Source organism: Echeneis naucrates, chromosome 1 (assembly GCF_900963305.1).
Source record: "Echeneis naucrates chromosome 1, fEcheNa1.1, whole genome shotgun sequence".
Classification (NCBI taxonomy): Eukaryota; Metazoa; Chordata; class Actinopteri; order Carangiformes; family Echeneidae; genus Echeneis; species Echeneis naucrates.
The window spans coordinates 15,190,423-15,209,127 of record NC_042511.1 but is presented as its reverse complement, the minus strand read 5'-3'; the positions used below and the strand labels follow the sequence as shown (position 1 = coordinate 15,209,127).

Here is an 18,705-nt window from a genome sequence, read left to right as displayed (position 1 = left end):
CCCGCAACCTGGAAATGGATTCGCGCTGGTGCTATGAATGAAAGACAACAAAAATAGACATACTACTTCGTACACTATTCCAGGAACTTTTTATAGCGATCAATTTCCTGATAGGAGTTACCGCTTTGTCATAAAAAGCACCGCTGGGCCAAAAATCGGCTCAGTTTCAACTCTGCCTCTGCATTGTCATGGTGAGCTCAAAGGTTGCCATGGCAACCCCGGGCTTCAGTCAGAGCAATGACATAATGACAGACTCCTCTGCTCTGAGAGCAGGTAATCAACTATTACACTGATGTTTCTGTTTGAGTCAAGATCTCTCACACACACACACACACACACACACACACACACACACACACACACACAGCAACAACCCGCTGTGGTACTCTCAAAATTTTCTCACGAAATTTCCTCTCTTTTTTTTTTTTTTTTTTTTTTGCAAGAGATCACAGAAGTTATTCCGTGGGATCAGTGAGCCTTTACAGGAAACCCACACCAACAAACAGCAGAGCTCAGCACGCGTAAGAGCTGTAGTTGGGGTGCAAATGCTACACATCACTCTGCAGCCAACCTGGCTGCATTTGAATCTCTCCTGACCTCTGGTGTGTATAATAAACCAACAGCAAAACAATGACTGGACAATCTTTATGTCTTAGGTTGTTGTTGGACAACAAATGTGAAGTAATTAGTATAACTCTAAACTAACCATTTAGAGTTATACAATTAGAAGGAAAAAAATGTAAGTGCTTTTTCTTGTTTATGTGTTTAACCAAAGAGAGATTGATGCTTATGATGTATAAAACAACAGAACAAAATGTCAAATTCCCTACTGTGATCGTTTTTGTCACCACTCATCCTCAAACAAGCAAGCAAGCAAACTGTACCATGTTACGTTCAAAAAAAAAACTTATTTCAAAAGCACTTCAAAACATACTTCAATAAAAAAAAAAAAAAAAAAAAAAAAAAATTAGTGCCTGATATTTACTTTCATCACATGTTCCAAACATGTTACTGTGAGCGCAGTACTTAAGTTTAGATGGAGCAGTTCCACTTGTCCCCCAGCAGCAAACTGGAATTCTCCATTTATATTTGTAATATTTAATAAGCAAACAGATCAGGTTAGTGCAAGGTAGCTAAATGCTTTAATGTTTGTCAATATTTGCATGCTCTGCCTCATAAATTATTCATTTTCCAACAATTAAGCTTCAAGTTTTCAGAAACTAGTCAAATTAAAAGTCATATTAATTCAGATTTACCTGCATGTTAAATCAGTAAGACAGTGACTCTACACCTTTGAAGTGCTGGAATCTAAATTATTAGTATTGTACAACCATACACAACAGCTCTTAATTTCACATTGTTTATTTCCTCTGTCACCAGTTGTGAATAAATCAGATGACAGTTTAACAGCCCACAAAATCATAATTTCATTCTAAAGTTGGCGTTTATCCTCATCTAGGATGGGAAAACATTTAATTAATTTCTTGCATACATTTGACACTCAAAGAAAGTATTTAAAGACATGAAGGTATTCTAGCGAATCATTTTAAGATCAATTAAATGCTACATTTTTTAAATTGTTGGGATAGAAAAATAATTAAGGTACTGACTTTATGTATGTAAACAATAAAAGAAACATAAATCTCTGAACACAAACAATTCAAGCATTAAAATATGAATTTAAACACATTTTTAGAAAAAGAGGATACGATGTTTTCACATTTACCATTTTTACCATCGCAAGTAAACTACACTTCAGATTTTTATGGGTTTCTTTTCTTTTTTTTTTAATCTAGGATGAATATCTTTATTTACAACCTCAGTTAAGCCTAGATTGTCCCAAACTAATCCGCAGGATCATAATCAGGACTGCTCATTTTTTTAAATGGGTCAATATCCATTTCTTATTGCCGACTATTTGTTACTAGTGGTAGTACATAAACTGTTAAAAATGCCCAACTGCCTCTCAAGAAAACTCTACCACCACTCTATGATTGCAGTCTGCACAAGTAAATGGTTGAGCACACGAAATAAATAAATACAAGGCAGCAAACAGTTTTCATTATAACAGCCCTTGCTTCAACGTAATAATGATGCTATTTCAGAACTATTTCCGCAACATTTTGCACATGAGTGACACCTTAAAAGTGCTGATGTTGCTTGTAAAATTGCATTTTGGCATTTGATGATGTCTGAGAGGAAAAAGGGTCTGATTGATTAAAACCTATCCAGCAGCTCCACCAATACACTGACAATCTAGTTTAATCAACACTCTAATAGGAAAGCATGAAAGAAGAAAATTTAATCATTTAATGCCATCAAATGAAGTATTCTTTCCTACAGGCTGTCTTCTCAGCACAGACAAACCCAGCTGTCAAACATATTTAAGGCCCTGAAAGTCAAACAGCAGTAAAATGTAAAATAAATAATAACATACAGGTCTGAGAATCAAAAGCACCAAAAGTACTTCGCTACTCTGCTTCAGCATTAAAGCTGTGGGTGTTGACATCACCTTTTTCCCCATACACCCAGAAACAAAATACAGAAACCTCTCATGTGAATTAATCAGTTCTTTTCTAAATGTAGTCTATGGTTCCCATCATTCCGAGTAAAAAGCTTTTCAGGGCTTTTCCATTTCCTCCACTAATTTTGACACAGACGCACAAAAATGTCAGACCAGATTCTCTTTCATATTTGAAATCAAAATCAGGGGAAAAAAATCCACCACTGAGACGTCACTAAATTTAACCGACAGAACAGAATGCTTTCATTTTCTGCTGCAGTAAGTGTCTTCATTGGAGGTTCAAATTACATTCAAGAATTACCTCTGTCGGACAGAAGAGTAGCATCTGTTCATCCTTTAATCCTTCAACCACAGGCAAAGCGTCAATAATCTGAATCTAATACAACGTATGGTATCAACCATATGTCTACGTAAGACTTAATAAAATAAATCATCTTCGAATATAAAATAAGTTATGTAAAATCTCTACTGATCTCCAAACATCCAAATGACGGACTAATGTGCTCAAATATTTCATATTTTCTTGAATTTCTTTCCACAGGCTACATTGAACCTTGAACCTTGAACGTGTATCATCATCCCGTCAGTGCTTTTAACACTAAATTCAGAGAATGGAAATATCATCTCAGTGAAGTTATAACTTTTTGTTCTTTGGTTCAATTAAGTGTTAACAAAAAGAAAAATAGAATAAATATTTAATTATATATATACTTGGCTGATTGTCAGAGTTTCTGAAGGTCGCTTTGTTGCCTCTCTGTAGTTGATTCATTTTTCTTTTTAAAAAGATTTTTGAGCTTCAGGGATTTCTTGCTCTTTTCCTTGACCTTCTCATCTCCTGTCTCGCTGGAAAATATAGGCGATAGGAGGGAAACTCTTGGCGGTGGCAGCGGTGGCTCGATCTCCGTGAGCAGTCTGCTCTGTGGCAGGTTCGGTGCCGATGCAGAGAGGCCGGTGGGGGCTTTTGTCATGGAGCTGCAGGACTTCTCAAGGATCCCATCATACACAAGCTGGCTTAACTGGCCAACAGTAAAAAGTTCTGAGGACTTCCATGGCACCTGGGAGGTCACCATCAGGTCTGGCTGTCCAAAGTGGCCTGTAAACGAACTGGACTCGGAGGCTCCCAAATCTTCTCTCGGTGTTGATTGTCTGTATATTTCCATTGGTGTGTCACCCTTGTCCAAGGGATTGTTTATAAAAATGTCAGTATCATCTCTTGGCATTCTTTGTATTCTTCTTCTGAGAAAACCAGCTGACGTTTCAGGTTCATCTCTCAGTAGTTTTCTATTTAGTGATGGTTCTGAACAAAACTCCTGCTTCTCTGTAAAACATGTTGCATCTAGCATCGCATCGAATTTCTCTCTGGGTAGAATCTTTGAGGAAGCAGTATCTCCGCTATACTCCAGCTCCTCTCTGGATATCTTTCTCGACTGTGTTCTATTGGTGTCAACCAGTTTGTCCATTGCTAGCGGCTGGCATTCTCCTTTACTCTTTTGAAGCTTTCGAGAACCCAGTTCTACGGATATCCCCATCGAATCTCTGTTAAGCCGTCTGGATACTGAGTCAAAAAGAAGCTCAGCATCATCTCGTATTATTTTTCTTGAGGTACTGTCCACTGAAGACCCCCTCATACATCTTGATGTCTTCCTTGGTGCCTGATGATCTGTTGATGCTTCTAATTCGTTCCAAATGATCTTTCTCACATCCAACGGTAAATCACTTCTTTCTCTGTACATATTCCATGAAGCAGTATCCATCAAATCCCCTACCATCTCTCTCTCTAGTTTTGGACATGGAAATTCTGCATCCAGCTCACTGGAGAGCCCCTTTCTAACTGTAACATCTATGGGAACATCAATCCTATCGCGGGATATCTTCCAGGATGTAGCCTCGATTAAAGGCTCTTCTTTGGGCATCTTCGAAGGCAGGGATTCCAATGGAATATCCAGTATTTTGTCTTTTGACATCATCCTGCTGGCAGCGTCTGCAGAAGCTTCCAGCTCTTCTATGGAAACCTTACGAACTGGAGGTTCAACAACAGCTTCCACTTCTTTACACAAAGGTTTTGCAATGGAGCTGTCCGCCAGCATCTTGGTGTCATCATGACAGAGTTTTTCGGAGGAAGCCTCAACTGTGGGACTGCGCAACCTTTTGCTGAGAGGGGTTGACGTGATATAATCTGTTTCAGAGTACAACTCTTGTGAGTCTCTATTAGTGACAGAAAGGAAAGGAAAAGTGAGGAGAGGAAGAGAACAAGAAAGGAAAGAAGGAAGGAATTAGGTAAAAACCAGGAGGCTCAATACAGATGTTGCTGAAATTGCGTGGAAACAAAGTGGTCACTTAAAGTTACAGGCAAGCACACGTACTGTTTCTTTAAAGTTTTCAGGAAGAGCTCCTCTTTCTCATCAAAACTAGAGTAAGGGGCTCGGATGGGGGTGAGAAGGTCAGGGTCTGGGGAGATTATGGCCGCTGGTGGCTGAGCAATGACGCTGGTACGATGTGGCCGACGTATGGCGGATCCCCGTGTTCGTGGAGAGCGCTTCAGTGGTGGAACAGGAACTATGAGGAAAGCCGAAGAAGAACCGCTCAAGAACAAATGATTTATCCATACATAATAGTTATGCAGCAGGAGGAATACATATGTAGCCCTAGTTTCAAACATGTTTCTCATTAGTGTTATGTAGCTAACTGTTTGTTTGGGGTTGGTTTTTTTTTTTTTTTTTTTTTAGAGGGGAGGTTAATCCGCAGCTATGGCCAAGGACAAGAGCGCTAATGCGGCTCAGGAAGAAAAAATGTATGCCTTAGTGCCTCCCTTAAATATACATCTTTGCCATATATATGAGTGGCAAATTAAAAGAACACCTGCCATACCCAAACAGAAACAAAATACACTAAAACCTTCAATTACCTGGCATTTGTGGTAAGATTGGAGAAGCAGATTCTTCCAGAAGATCCTCTATAGATCCATGCACAGAGCTATGGCATGAACAAGACGGCTGGGGCACTCGGGGCAATCCCAGGGAGAGTGAGTCTGTGTAGAGCTCTGCGGTGAGGTTGGGTAGACCAGGATTCCTGATGATGGGGAAGCCACAGAGGCGTTCAATCTGCTGCCAGCGATGGAGGCGCTCCCGTAGGCAGGCTGTCACTTCCGATAGGGCATTTCTGTGGGTAGTAAAAGAATCTTTGTCACATATAATGTACAATATAGCTGCATTTGTACAGCAAAAACTCAGTTAGTAATTTTGTGACTTACTTTGCTTCCAGGATCTTGTGGTCAACCTGGTCCAGAGAGGAGCTGTGGGCAACGTGGAGAGTCCCCAGCACAGAACTCCTCTTCTTCTTAATCCTTTCTGCCTGCAAGGAAGTATAAGTCCTCCATTAGTCACTGGGTCAAAATAGTGAGATGCACAAAAGGATGAAAAAAGAAAGAAAAAGTGTCTCAATATTTTCAGTGTATTTCGATCATTCTTTTGGCTGTTTCCTCCTCGTGTATTACCTCTTCCTTGGCGATGGCAAGCTGCAATACTGCGCTATGCTTCTTGACATTATAATACTGGACCTCGACCTCATGTGTGAGCTGCAGCCACTGCTGGAGAGCCTCTGAGGCAGTCCAGCTTGCCTGCATGTCTTTCTCCGCCTGCTTCAGCGCACCGCGAACCTAAAGGGACGTGGAGGGATCGTCGAATGTTAGAGGTCATGTCGGTGCGCTCAAACTACAGCAAAGAGGATGAGTCATTTTATGCAGTAAGTGTTAAGTTTGTTATACGTGCGGCAGGCGGTATTCACCTGCTCCAGCTCTTCCTCTGCGTATCGGAGGCGGCTGAGCTCAGTGACAGCCCCCTGCCGCAACTCGTGCAGACGGTGAGCCTCTTCCTGTGCTCCCATGATTTCATCCCGCATCTTCTCCTCCATGTTCTGTTTCTCCTCAGCAACATTGCGCTTCTCTTCCTGGGCTCGCTCCAGCCTGAGAATGTGAAAATGCCACAATTATTTCTTGAGTAAAAGTAGAGCGCACGACGGACGAAGACAGGTGTACACTCACTGCTCCTGCAGGTCCATCAGGCTCTGTTCGGCCCTCTGAAGACTTTCTAAATCTTTCATCATCTTGCCTATGTGGACCTTACTGGCTTTGTTCTGAGCCTGTGCAAACCAGCAGCCTCCGACTCCCATCACCACTGACACAATTAGCAGCAGATCCTTCATGTAATTATGAGGGGGACCTGTGGGGAAATGGGAGGATGATTATTAATGGTGGATGTATCGTAAATAATCACATTACTGAAGGGATAATGGCAAATAAAGGGTAATGTTGAAAGACACAAACAGTTTGCAGCACAGAACAGCCAAAAAAACAGAAACCAGCACTATCATTGCCACTGACAAAATATTTTAGCCTCTTAAAACTCTGCAAACAGGCACTGATAGTGAGCATATGCGCAGCAGGAATGTGACTATTATCCACAAATATATCTACAAAGATCCTTTCTATTAATCTATAGTGGTTTTTTTATTTTTTTTTATTGAGTAAGTCCTTTTTTAAGAGAAACAGTACAATCGTGTCAATTGTTTCGGGGGAACTGGGTGAGCTGGAAATCATTACAAATACATTCAAGAGTAGGAAGAAGGTGAGGACTTGCTCTTACGTGTTGGAGGCCCAAACAGCACGACATCCAGAGCTTTGATGCTGAGCTTCTGTTTGTCTCTCTGGTCCTGAACCCTCAGGTGGCCACTCAGAAATGAAGGCTCATTGGCAGCAATTCTGCACACATACGTCACAGGAAGTACATGCTCATCTCCGCTGACTAGCTTTCACTGACTTGCTTTTTTTGACAGCGAGTCAGTAAACAGTGCTCAGAGCTGTCAGCCTTGTATGACTGCAGCCCGTTCTCACCTGGGCAGAGTGTTTCCGTTGACTTTGAAATCTTTAAAGTTTCTCTCATACTGTGGCAACTCAACAAACTCCCTCAGCCAGCGAAGCACATCATCCTGAGTCCAATTATGCACTGGAAATTGAGAAAGGGAGAGCGGATGAAGAAAGACGGGTCATTGGACATAGTAGTGGTAGACAGCTTTGGAGGGGGAAAAAAACCCCAACACACACACACTATCCTCTGTCTAATGCGCACACACCTTCAGATGACTTCCAACCCCTCCAGAGCTCCTCAACTGTTATGTGTTGGTCCTCTCTGTGCAGGTTGCTGTGCTTGTTTGTCTGCTGCTGCTTCATGTCTTCAATGATGAACTGGATAAACGGAGGGACACAGGAATAAACACGTTTTGGTTTTTTTTCCAAGACAGAAATTTGAAGCCCGAGGTCAGGGGTCACCAGCACTTAACATTAGCTGAGCCCAAACTCTCAGCCTCCGGTGTCCAAAATAAACTGGGTCGGCGTTGCTGTATATATGTCCTTACATTTCAGTCTAGGAATAATGAGTGTGTGGTTGGGGTCTGCATTTATTTCGAGTGGCAGCCAAAGCTTGAAGCTCAAGTGTGTGCATTGCGAACTTCAGTGATTGTGTGTGTCGCTGCTGTCTTGGAATGTGTTCTTGGCTTGGCTGTAAACAGAGGCTTCATATGATGGCAGGAGGAATCTCGGGGGCCTGCGTTTTGATGAGTCCAGACTCCTCCCCTGAAGTCTCTATAGCAACCGCAACCTGACCCTCTGGATACTGTATCACTGCACTGCATTGGAGAAGGTGGAGGCATTCTGGAATTCTGGGTTTACTATCAATGTCACAGACAAGTAGAGACCGGCAGACGCTCTGGCCTAAATACTGGATATTAATATTTGAATATTTCACGACACAAAAATAAGACACATTTTACACACATTTCATGTGTCTTCAGAGATCAGACCGGCAGCTTAAGTGAAAAGATTTGATTACGTCATTTTTGGCTTCTCATTTCCATTTTATTACATATTATGCTTGAGCACTATAGGTCTGCATGTATCAAACCTTTCTTTGCCACATACATTTCTGGTATTTAGGAATATAATTACCTGTCTGCTTTCAATTTGATAAAACAAATTCAAACAAATGAGCCCTGATAAATGTTTTGTCTTTGCTTTGTCTCCAGGTGAAGAATATGAGGAGGTGGAGTAAGGAAACATTAAGAAGAGTTATACTCTTCAGTGTATAAATGAAGGTCACCAATGTTCCAGTATTCTTTTAGTCCAAACCAATTTTGTCACTCAGCCAAAAGCAAAAGTTATACCGTTGCTATCCTTGAAGTAGCATTTGACTCTATCATCAGCCAGGACACCTGTTGTTGCACTGCTTTACCCCGTCTGTTTCTTGCATGCAAGAACATAAAAATTCTGCGATTTATAAGAAGATATTTGAAACATTTGAAGCGAGTCGTACCTCCAGACTCTCCTCCACCTCAATCCCTCCATCCTGGTCATCGTCCATCATTTCATGGATGCTCCGCAGGGCCTCCAGGCTGTAGCGATCTGCCTCACTCATGCAGGGTGGAGAAACCACCATGCAGGGGTCTACATGTGTCAGGGAGGCAATGGCATTTAAAGGTCATTACTTCATTCAACATACGGACACGTATTCTTTTGTTCATTCATCTGTTCGGCTCAGCTGATCATTTACTCTGATCTATTGTTTTCGCAAGATGGACAGTGTGCACTTCTACTTACCACTGCTGCTGTATATCCCTCCAAAATGTTGGGGGATATTTTAGAAAAATCAATGTATCGGGGCCATGTTTTCTCCGAAAACGCAGCTTAGACAAGTTGTTATGTATTGAGGTACCTTTGCAGGCTTTTTCTATGAACCTTAAAATGCCCCAATGTGTCTGCAAAGGGCCCTCATTTTCTCTCATTATAAAATAGGCAAGTACACATACATACATAAACTAAGCACAATCAGTGCAATCTACTGGCGATACAATTTCACATAAATATGCACTTATGGACTTATGAAGAAAGAATATTTTGTCAACTACTTTTTGCAAAGACATGAATACATTGCAACCCATTTGATGTCATACAGTATTTGTCTATTTCTGATAACTCTGCAATTTCAGCCCTGATGTACTTCTCACATTTACTCCTGTGTAGTGAAGTATTTGTATAAATCATAAAATATTTTCAGTCAGATTAATGTTTGTAAAGGGCTTGGAAGATTATGTGTCCCAAAACAAGGAGCAGATGTTTGCGCATAGCATGTACTGAATGTACTTACAAATGCAGATTCCCTGGAAATGTCCAAATCATCATGTCCAAAACAACCATTTTTATTTAGCATTAAAACGTACAATGTGTTCCAGCCATAAATATAATGTAAAATATAGTGACGCATGATTTTAGCTTCATCTGTTGGTCTAGTGAGTCAGAGCCCATTTTTGTCTCTGTGACTCTAGAGTTTTGGTGCTCCAAAGACCTCAGGGGACTGGAGGTCAAAAGTCTGGCTAACTATGATAGTGGGTTTAACTAACCTACAGTATCATAGCCAGCTGCAGTAACACTAGCTGCTCCCTGCCCCCAATGCAATCAAGAATTAAACTACAGGAAGATATGTCTCACGGAAAAGAGTCGGTTTTTGTTACTTATCAGACTTCTGCATCTCACCTCAGAACAGTTTTTGCATTAATATTTCTTATGGAGCGCTAACGCTCTTGCAACTAGCCTAACTGAACAAAGACATAAGACTAGACGGAACAGTAATTGCATGCTGGTGCAAAATGATCCTGAGGAGCATCAGGGGCTTCCCCCATTGGTGCATCCATCATCTTATTCTTAGGTAATTATATGGTGAGAATAAATAGTTACAATTCTTGACAATCTGCTGTTTGACAGCATCCTGAAAAACATGAAGACTCATTTTCACACATCTGGGAGGATGTATGGAGAAAAGACACTGACACTGTCGATGATGAAACTTGCACTTCCTAATTGAAGAGGCCTCTCAGCTGGGTGGGCTATCACATATCAAATATATGAGTTCTTGCAATCATCCTCTGGACAGTGTGTGTGTACGGCTGGGGGAACTCCCCACTCATCCTGAATCTAACCTTTTACACAGGTGACCTGGCGCTGAAGCACTAGATTAAAGCAACTACTCCAGACTTTTTAAATTGCAATGCAATATTTGGTATCAATGTAAAATATGCTCTTTAGCGCTAAGTTTGCAAAAAAAGAGAAGGACTTGTTTCCTCCAGTCTGCATTTTTTTTAAGATAATATGTAAGCTATTCATTAATTCAATAAAGAAAGGTTCCCTCTTATAACCGATCAGCCCAACTTTGAGTATCAGCACAAAATAAGTACAACTATTTATAGTCAAGAAAAAAGAAAAAAAACAACAACTTCTATTTAAATTCTATTTCAGTATTGCTGACCATGTCGAATGCATGGTATGAAATGTGTAAATTGCGCCGACGTGCTGCTGTGTGATTACCAGCTGGTCCGGCTGTTGGCACACCGGCCTACCTGTTGGATCGAAGCCTGCAGCCCCGCTCGGGAGCGCGAAGCCCGGCCGATCTCCGGTGCCCTGCGCGGCCACAAACACCGCAGCGGGCAAAACGAGCAGCAACAGTGGAGACAGGGGCAGCATTCCGGATACCTTCTGAAATTGTCTTCCAGAGTTCAAATCCACCCAAAAAAAAAAAAAAAACGGAGATAGAATATATACGGGAGCGACTCTGCGGTACCAGGCGCCGAAGTCTGTGCTGAGAGTTAAGCGATCTGTGTTGCTATTAACGGGTACAGAAGAGAAGTGATACCGAAGATCCACCAGAAATCATGCAAGCCGGATTAGTTACAAACTTGAATTGTGTAGTAGCCAACAAAAGAGTTTGAACACACTTAAAAACTTTGCAGAGTCATCCAAACGCGCAGTGGCTGTGCGTAAAAGCTCTCCAAAAGAGTAAATCCGGGGGGGGAAATGACAGGACAAATTTTCTTATGAGGAATCCATACTGCGTCTAATGAAAGCATCTGAATGAAAACAGGTCCGTCCTTAATTAAAATCCAAACAGTTTTGAGTACACACAGATCCGGGGAAGCGGATCGGGATGAAGAAGGAATCGGGTTTATAATCCCACTCGGGGCGCAGACACTGTCTCCGCTCTTCGCGTCCAGTTGGGATCGTTTGCTTCAGCTGCTTGGTCGCTTTATAAGACAGATAATGGTCAGCTGGGCACAACTGGTGCAAATCTCCGTCAGCCTTTTCCCAGGAGACGTCGAGCTGTGACGCTGTTGCGCGGAACAGCCTGTCTTTCTCACTCCCTCTGGGAACAGGAGGGCCCCCGACGCTTTATTATGTTTCCTACCCGACCCAAATATGTATTGGTGAGGGCGGGGGGGTCAAAAATTCTCATTTGCAGCAGTGTTGATCCAACGGCCATATACAGGTTTCAGTTTTCTTCCGCTTGTTACGGAGCTCAACAGCTTACGATGGACATGACTGAGCGGTAACGCCACCCAAAGAGGCAGACCACTTATATCACACTGTCCCGTCTGACGGCGCAATTGGCCATAATTAAAGCCCATTAGAATTTGCTGAGGGAAATGTCGCCTGAGATCAGGACTATGGCGGGAAGTACACCTCAGCCTTCACATGTCACGTCCTGGCCTGGCTGTCAGTGGATCAGGATGGATCCAGAAAATGTTCGTACACCTGTTTAGGTTCCTGATGTCTAAATGTGGTTTGCAATGTGTTTCACACGCATGTAGATAATCCGATGGACACATCGTCTTGGTGTCTGTTTCCGTAAAGTAAAATTATTAGGAAAAACATCTTGAGAGAGGGACAAAAACAGACCGCTCAAATACATACATACACATACACACACACACACTAAGAGTAACAAAGTGTCAGATTTCATTCCAGCAATCTGGCTCCCAGTTTAAAAATAGTGGGGCAGATTTGACCTCTACCCTGTGGAGCATGCCCAAGTGGTAACTGTCCAATAAGGCCACAACAGAAGCTGTCAGAATACCGTATATATCTATTTTGATTAAATCGAGCTGTAGTCCTAAAGGTCCCACTCTGCTCATTGATGATAAGACAGATAAGAGAGAATAAAAGGAAAAATCAAAAGTCCAAATGAAACAAACAAACAGTGAGGTAAACACACACAAGCTAAGACATCCAAGCAAAGCATGGATCAGAATGCAGGAACAAAAAAGAAACTTCAGATCAACATTATAGCAACCAATAATACAACAGTTTGTTAATACCTGCGCAAATTACAAATGCTGCAGACCTTCACAGGCTTGTGCTGAACCAGTCAGGGACCTGACTAAAGTGTTGATGTAAATCTGCTGTAACAATCGCCAACTACAGAGAACATGGGAAAAGAGAGGAACGATGATCAGGTTGGGGCTCCAACGTTTTCCAAGAAAGTATTCATAAGATTAGGAATTGAAGATCTTCCAACCTGAGTATATTGTTTAAAGGCAACAAGTGCGTGAAAAAAAGTGATCAGATTGAGTTTCTGCAATCTGGTACAAAAACAGTACACTGATTAAAAAACTGCTCTGTCACCCAGACTACACTGATTGTGTCGTATTTCCACTCACAATCACACACACACACACACACACACTTTGCTCACTTTGGAAAAAAGGCATTTTTGATATAAAGAATAATAAGAGACTGGCCAGACGCCTAGAGGATCTAAAACAGCTGAGCCGTTAACAGCAACCAAAAAGACACGTTTTCATTCTGTGAAGAGTCTCCTTAAAATACAATCTCCTTTATATTTTTTACAGCATTGTTAGAAGTACTGTGACAGCAAAATATGCATTTAGGTGTGTATTTCCAAAACACACTGGTGGATATATATATATATATCCACCATATATATATATATACACACACATACATATATATAAAAAGGATGTGAGGTGAAGAGTATAGAAAATGCAGAATATTAAAGATTTTCTAAAAGCTATTTCCATCTTAACCACACCCACTCAGATGAAACTCAAGCTCAGCCGATGTGACAAACTCAATTTGGCAACAAAAGTGACTTTACATTGCAGTATCTTACAAAAAATGTCAAAATGTACCTCAGCAAAAAATTAGAAAATATAATATGAATAAAATAATATTATAATATTCCTTGGTCCATATAAACTATGTTACTCTTACAACAAAAGCTTTCCCTTGCTCACAACAGATAAACAGCTTTTCAGTAAAAATGTGAACATGGCAACAAGTAAGCGTTGTGAAGATAGCCTTCAACCCCAAAGGAGTAGAAAGATGCAATGCTAGATGCTTCTTTTAAAAGCCAGTTTTCTGGGGGAGTCAAAAGGCAGATTCATCTTCTCTCAGGTGAAGATCTTGAATGTAAACGTCCTCTCAATGGGGTTTAGGTCATGTCCACAAAAATACACAAGAGGGAGCTAAAGAGGTGAGTCTCATTTCTCACTTGCTCACTCGTTTTCTACCACTTATCTCACAGAGTAGAGAAGAGTCAGTTGTGCCAAGTCTTTCGTTTGACCTTATATTTTACCTTCCCCAACTCTGTTTTGCGTCCTTTGAGATTCTGCAGTAATGTTTTCATGAAGAGTTTCTGGCTTTCTGTGCAATTCTTCACAGGTTCACGAGTCTCTTTGGAAAACGGACGCAAGCATTTCCCCACTCATTCGCAGCACACATACAAAATAAGCAAACATACACATCTGAAAACGTATTACTATGAGAGCACCGACATGGTTGACACCCCTGATGACATTCCCAAGTCATTATTTTTGTAGGCACCCTGGCTGTCCCCGAGACCACCTAGAGAGGATGACGGAGAGGATGAAGATGCTGGTGATGAGGAAGAAGTGCTGTGTGATCGTAAGATGGCTCCAGCAGCACTGCAGTGAGGTCGTGGCCCAGGCTCAGGGGTGTAGGTGAAGGTGAGGGCAGTGGCATAGATGATTCCATCATTGCGGACCAGTGTGACAGGAACCTGCACCGGCTGCCTCACCCAACGCCAGCCCTCCCTGAAAGCAGAAATGTCCGGCACCACACACAAGATGCTTTCCCCACATCTTGTGGGGCAGAAAGATAACACAAGGCGTCAGCTTTTAAGTCATAAAAAAAAAAAAAAAACTAATGTGCATTCTGAAACACAAACACTGACCTGTACATGGTGTCGGCCTCTACATCTCCAAACCACACTCTCAGGTTAGGTGTGAAGTTCTGTCCTGTCAGCTCCAACATTGCCACATCTCCTCCACCATTTAACTTCTCACACACACACACACACGACAAAAAAAACATTCAGTGTCTTTAAAGAGTTCCCTTTTAGCTGAATAAGCACATTGACAGGAAGCAGTTTGTTACCAGAATTGCACTCACGTAAACTCATAAAATGCATAACAAGCATATTTTCAACAAAAAAGGTTTGGCATTTACTTGTAGACTTTCCACCACAGGAACAGGTGTAACCGATGTAGGTACAGGGCCCATGCCCTCATAAAAGGTGTACTCTGCTTTGTCAGTGCTAATTATAGTCCAGGAAGCCCCATCATTAATAATCTCTTTGTTAGTCTCTTTGGAGCACGGTGTTGCCTGGAAAAACAAACACGCAAAAAATATAAATAATAATCTTTCAAAAATAAAAGATTCATTTCAGTCCTGGCTTTATTTCAACTGAGGGTAAAACATTAGTGTGATAGGTAGATATGGTAGACTAGACTCTTCTCTTGCCCTGGTTTGCTCAATAAAACCAATGTCCATACAAAAAACAGCTGCTGAGGAGAAAGGTGACATTGTTTGCAGTAGGATGAAGCAGCAGCATTATCCAAGCATGATTACATTCTTTGAAAGAGAAACATCACAGATGTAACTGGGGTATACAGCTCGAAAAACTTTTTTGGCAATATATACATTTTTATTTACCTGTTAAAAGTATAGTAGTAAATGTTAACATTGAAAACACAAAAAACATCTAATATTATAATTTAAAATGCAAACATGAGCCACACCCGGATTCCTAAAATAACAAATTAGTTGCATGTGACATTAGTTTAATAGGGCAAATGCTAGCGTGAACAAAAATCCTATTAGTCTTCATCAAAGACAACATTTCCTGACGCACAGTCATAGATAATATCTGTTAAATTTAAAGGGACAAACTCGTTTACTGAGTTTCATCATGTGGTAAACAGTAGCTTAATATCAAAATCTTCATCATATTCCAATTCATGTTGGAATGGCAGAAACGGCACCAAATGTAATTTGACTTAAAAAGAATTCAAAGAGAACAAAACATTTGCACACCTGGAACTGGATGATCCTTTCCTGCGAGAGACATAGATACATCCTGTCTGTATCTTTCAGATAGAATGCGCACTTGTGGAGCTGGGACACTGGATCATCTGCATCCATTAATGCTGTCTGCTTGTCCACTTTGCGAATGATCTGAAGCATGTGTCAGCCACCGTAGATAGGCAGAAACAAATGTGTCTATATGTATTTAAATGCAATGCTAGTATGACTGCATACATTCTCACACACTATTTGACATAAAATCACGCATACCAGTCTGGGCAGAGCCATGCCAGTAACAGAACAGACCAATTTGACCGTCTGGCCATAATGGATATAGCCATCCCTCACAGCAAACTCCTCCCCTTCAGACTCATCATCATCCACTGAACAAAACGACATGAAAAAGTAATGACTTCAATATTTATTAGTGTCTAAATATTCAAGGGGCTCATGAGATAATATAACAATACTGGTAGATGTGCTTATTTTGGCAGGTGTCATGTTATTCTCATGTAAGATAAAAATAGAGGAAATGGGCACAATGAAATGGAGAGGGGAAAAAAAAAAAAGAAACAGATGCAACAAAGTGACTCACAGAGGTGGATGTAGAAGGCACCCCACTGTTGGGAACTGGCATGAAAGTTTCCTCCCTCCACATGAAGATACCTGGTACTGACCGTCTGGGAACGCAGCCTGTTAAACAGTGCTACCTTAGTCCCTGAAGCTATACACACTGGGATGACATAAAGAGAAACAAAGTGAATGAGAACGAAGTGAGCTGAAAGATGGGAGATAATGTGCTGTTCTACACAGAAACCAAAATCAAAAGTGTTTTTACATTTAATCAGCGTGTGGTGAAACAATACGTGTCTTACACAAGCTAGATTTTAAGCGTTTTGCTGGATAGCTTTAGCAGCTCACAACTCACAATCTGCATTTTTTAAGGACTGTTTCTTCTTGGAGGGCTTGGAGATGACCTTGATCCTCTTGCTGAGGAAGACTCCTATGTTGGCACTGTTTCCGTATAACATCTTCACAGACAGCATGAAGTGTTTCCGTTTATCTGAGTCACTGATATACAACGTCTTCGCTGTGCAGAAGTGCTGACATAGGAAAAACAAACAGCTTAGGGGATTTTGTGTGAGCATTGTTTTTGTCCCTCTTTCACTTCCCTTCAAGCTTATTCTCAGAACAAGTTTATTATTGATATCGGTGCAGTGAGAAGCAAATATCAGGGGATATAGCAAATACGGTACAACTGTAAATTGCACAACTGTTGTTCCTTTCACGCCATGGTTACTTTGCACGTTTCATCAGTAGTGAAAGTAATAAGTTATCGCTTAAGTGAATCAAGTGAGAATGTGAGCATTTCTTCATTGTCAGAAATATATACAAGCTTATATATTATAAATGACTGCCTACCTTTCCCTCTAAATTGAGTTGCTGCATCTCCTGCTCACAATTGCCTATACCAATGAATGCACATGGCTGGGCCTCCTGCTCTGTGCAGCCCTCCTTCTCCATATTCTCCATCTTCTTCTTCCAACCGCTACCCATCAGATACACACATGGTGGAGGGCAGAAAAACCTATGTGGCACAAAACCCATTAGGAGGAAAGTTAAAAAAAAAAAAAAAAAAAGTCAAACGCACTAACTCCAAAACTTCACTCAGATGAAACAGTGCCATACACACCTTTTTTCATTGCCATATGACTTTTGTGCAACTTTTGCATGTAGTATGAGAACCGTTTGATCATCCCTCTCCTTCAGGTAATTCCTCATAGCCTCCCTGAAACAGGGGCAAAAACACTATAACACCTTGACAGCACAGTAAAAAGTCAAGTTAATCAACTGTGATTTGCATCAGCTGTCTGCATTGTGCTTCAAGTGTTGATCTCTTTGCACAATCAGGGGGCACTTATGTTTCTCTCTACCTTGTCAAACGCTGAGGCTGAGGTCGCTCACCAAACTTCCTGTAAAACAAAACCAACCGTATAAACAGTGTTTACACCTGTTTGTTTGGTTTTTTTATTCTGTGCCATAGCACCAGCAGGGGAAAATACAAAACAAGTGTGAGTGAAAGTCGGTGAAAAGTACTCAGTGTTAGTGACATCCGTTCATGCAGGCGTGTGGGCTGCCAATGCCTTCATTCTGTATTGAGTAGTCAATAGAAAATTCACAGATAAAAAATTATTTGCCACCATAATTCACATTTGGACTTGAGTTACACTTGTAACAGTGTGATAATGTTTTTTTTACGTATTATAAAAGTGCTATGGATGCTCTTTTTGAATTACTTAAGGCCTGGAGGGCATTAATTCACTAGTTTGATTTCATTTCCTCCCATCTTTAAGTCCAAAACGTGACTGCTATGGCTTCAATGTAACAATGTTGCAGCCTGATGAGTTTGTGAGGACGTTACATGACTTCTTTACCCAACCTGCAGAAACAGAAATTAAACAGACACAAAAGTGCAAAATGTCGAGCCCAGATGCAAAACTGCTGAATGACAAAAAGTTTCGGAAACAGTTTGTAACAGGTTTAACATCTGCCGACAGCTCGGCAAACGGCAGAGAGACCCAGCGACACTATGGAGAATAGCTGAGGCGCAACAGACCCCACATCGAGCCCCGGACAGCGGCGGCGGGACCGACACCGACACACATCATTCAGAAAAAAAAAATACAAATAAAGACCCAACACTGAGCGGCAAGCCATTCACCCAGAGGGGACAAAACTTTTTAAATAACATTATGCTTTGACCACTTACCCCGTAACAACGGGCGCCATCTTCCGATTAACTCTGCCCCCCCCCCCCCCCAGAAAAAGAAAAAAAAAAATCCCAACAATCGCGAGATCCCTCCTACAGCCCCCTTCAGTGGAACCGCCGGCACGACATAAGAAGCAGGGTGGAAAGGGCAGAAATGACGGTGGGGGGTGGAGGTGTGTCGGGGCAAAG

General features: G+C 41.4%; 1 protein-coding gene across 1 annotated transcript; it reads right to left on the bottom strand.

Moving 5' to 3' along the window:
• Positions 1-1,420: 1,420 nt before the first annotated feature.
• On the bottom strand, positions 1,421-18,536 carry rbpja (recombination signal binding protein for immunoglobulin kappa J region a). The gene is made up of 22 exons (XM_029503003.1): positions 18,517-18,536; positions 17,681-17,719; positions 17,440-17,535; positions 17,169-17,334; positions 16,675-16,849; positions 16,342-16,479; positions 16,017-16,129; positions 15,756-15,896; positions 14,889-15,044; positions 14,614-14,717; positions 14,265-14,521; positions 8,887-9,017; positions 7,652-7,763; positions 7,413-7,524; positions 7,165-7,280; positions 6,564-6,741; positions 6,308-6,485; positions 6,014-6,179; positions 5,775-5,898; positions 5,430-5,683; positions 4,888-5,080; positions 1,421-4,729 (listed from the first exon to the last, which is right to left on the bottom strand). Exons 1-22 carry the CDS (start codon positions 18,534-18,536, stop codon positions 3,247-3,249), a joined length of 4,452 nt encoding a protein of 1,483 aa, XP_029358863.1. The 3' UTR covers positions 1,421-3,246.
• Positions 18,537-18,705: the final 169 nt, after the last annotated feature.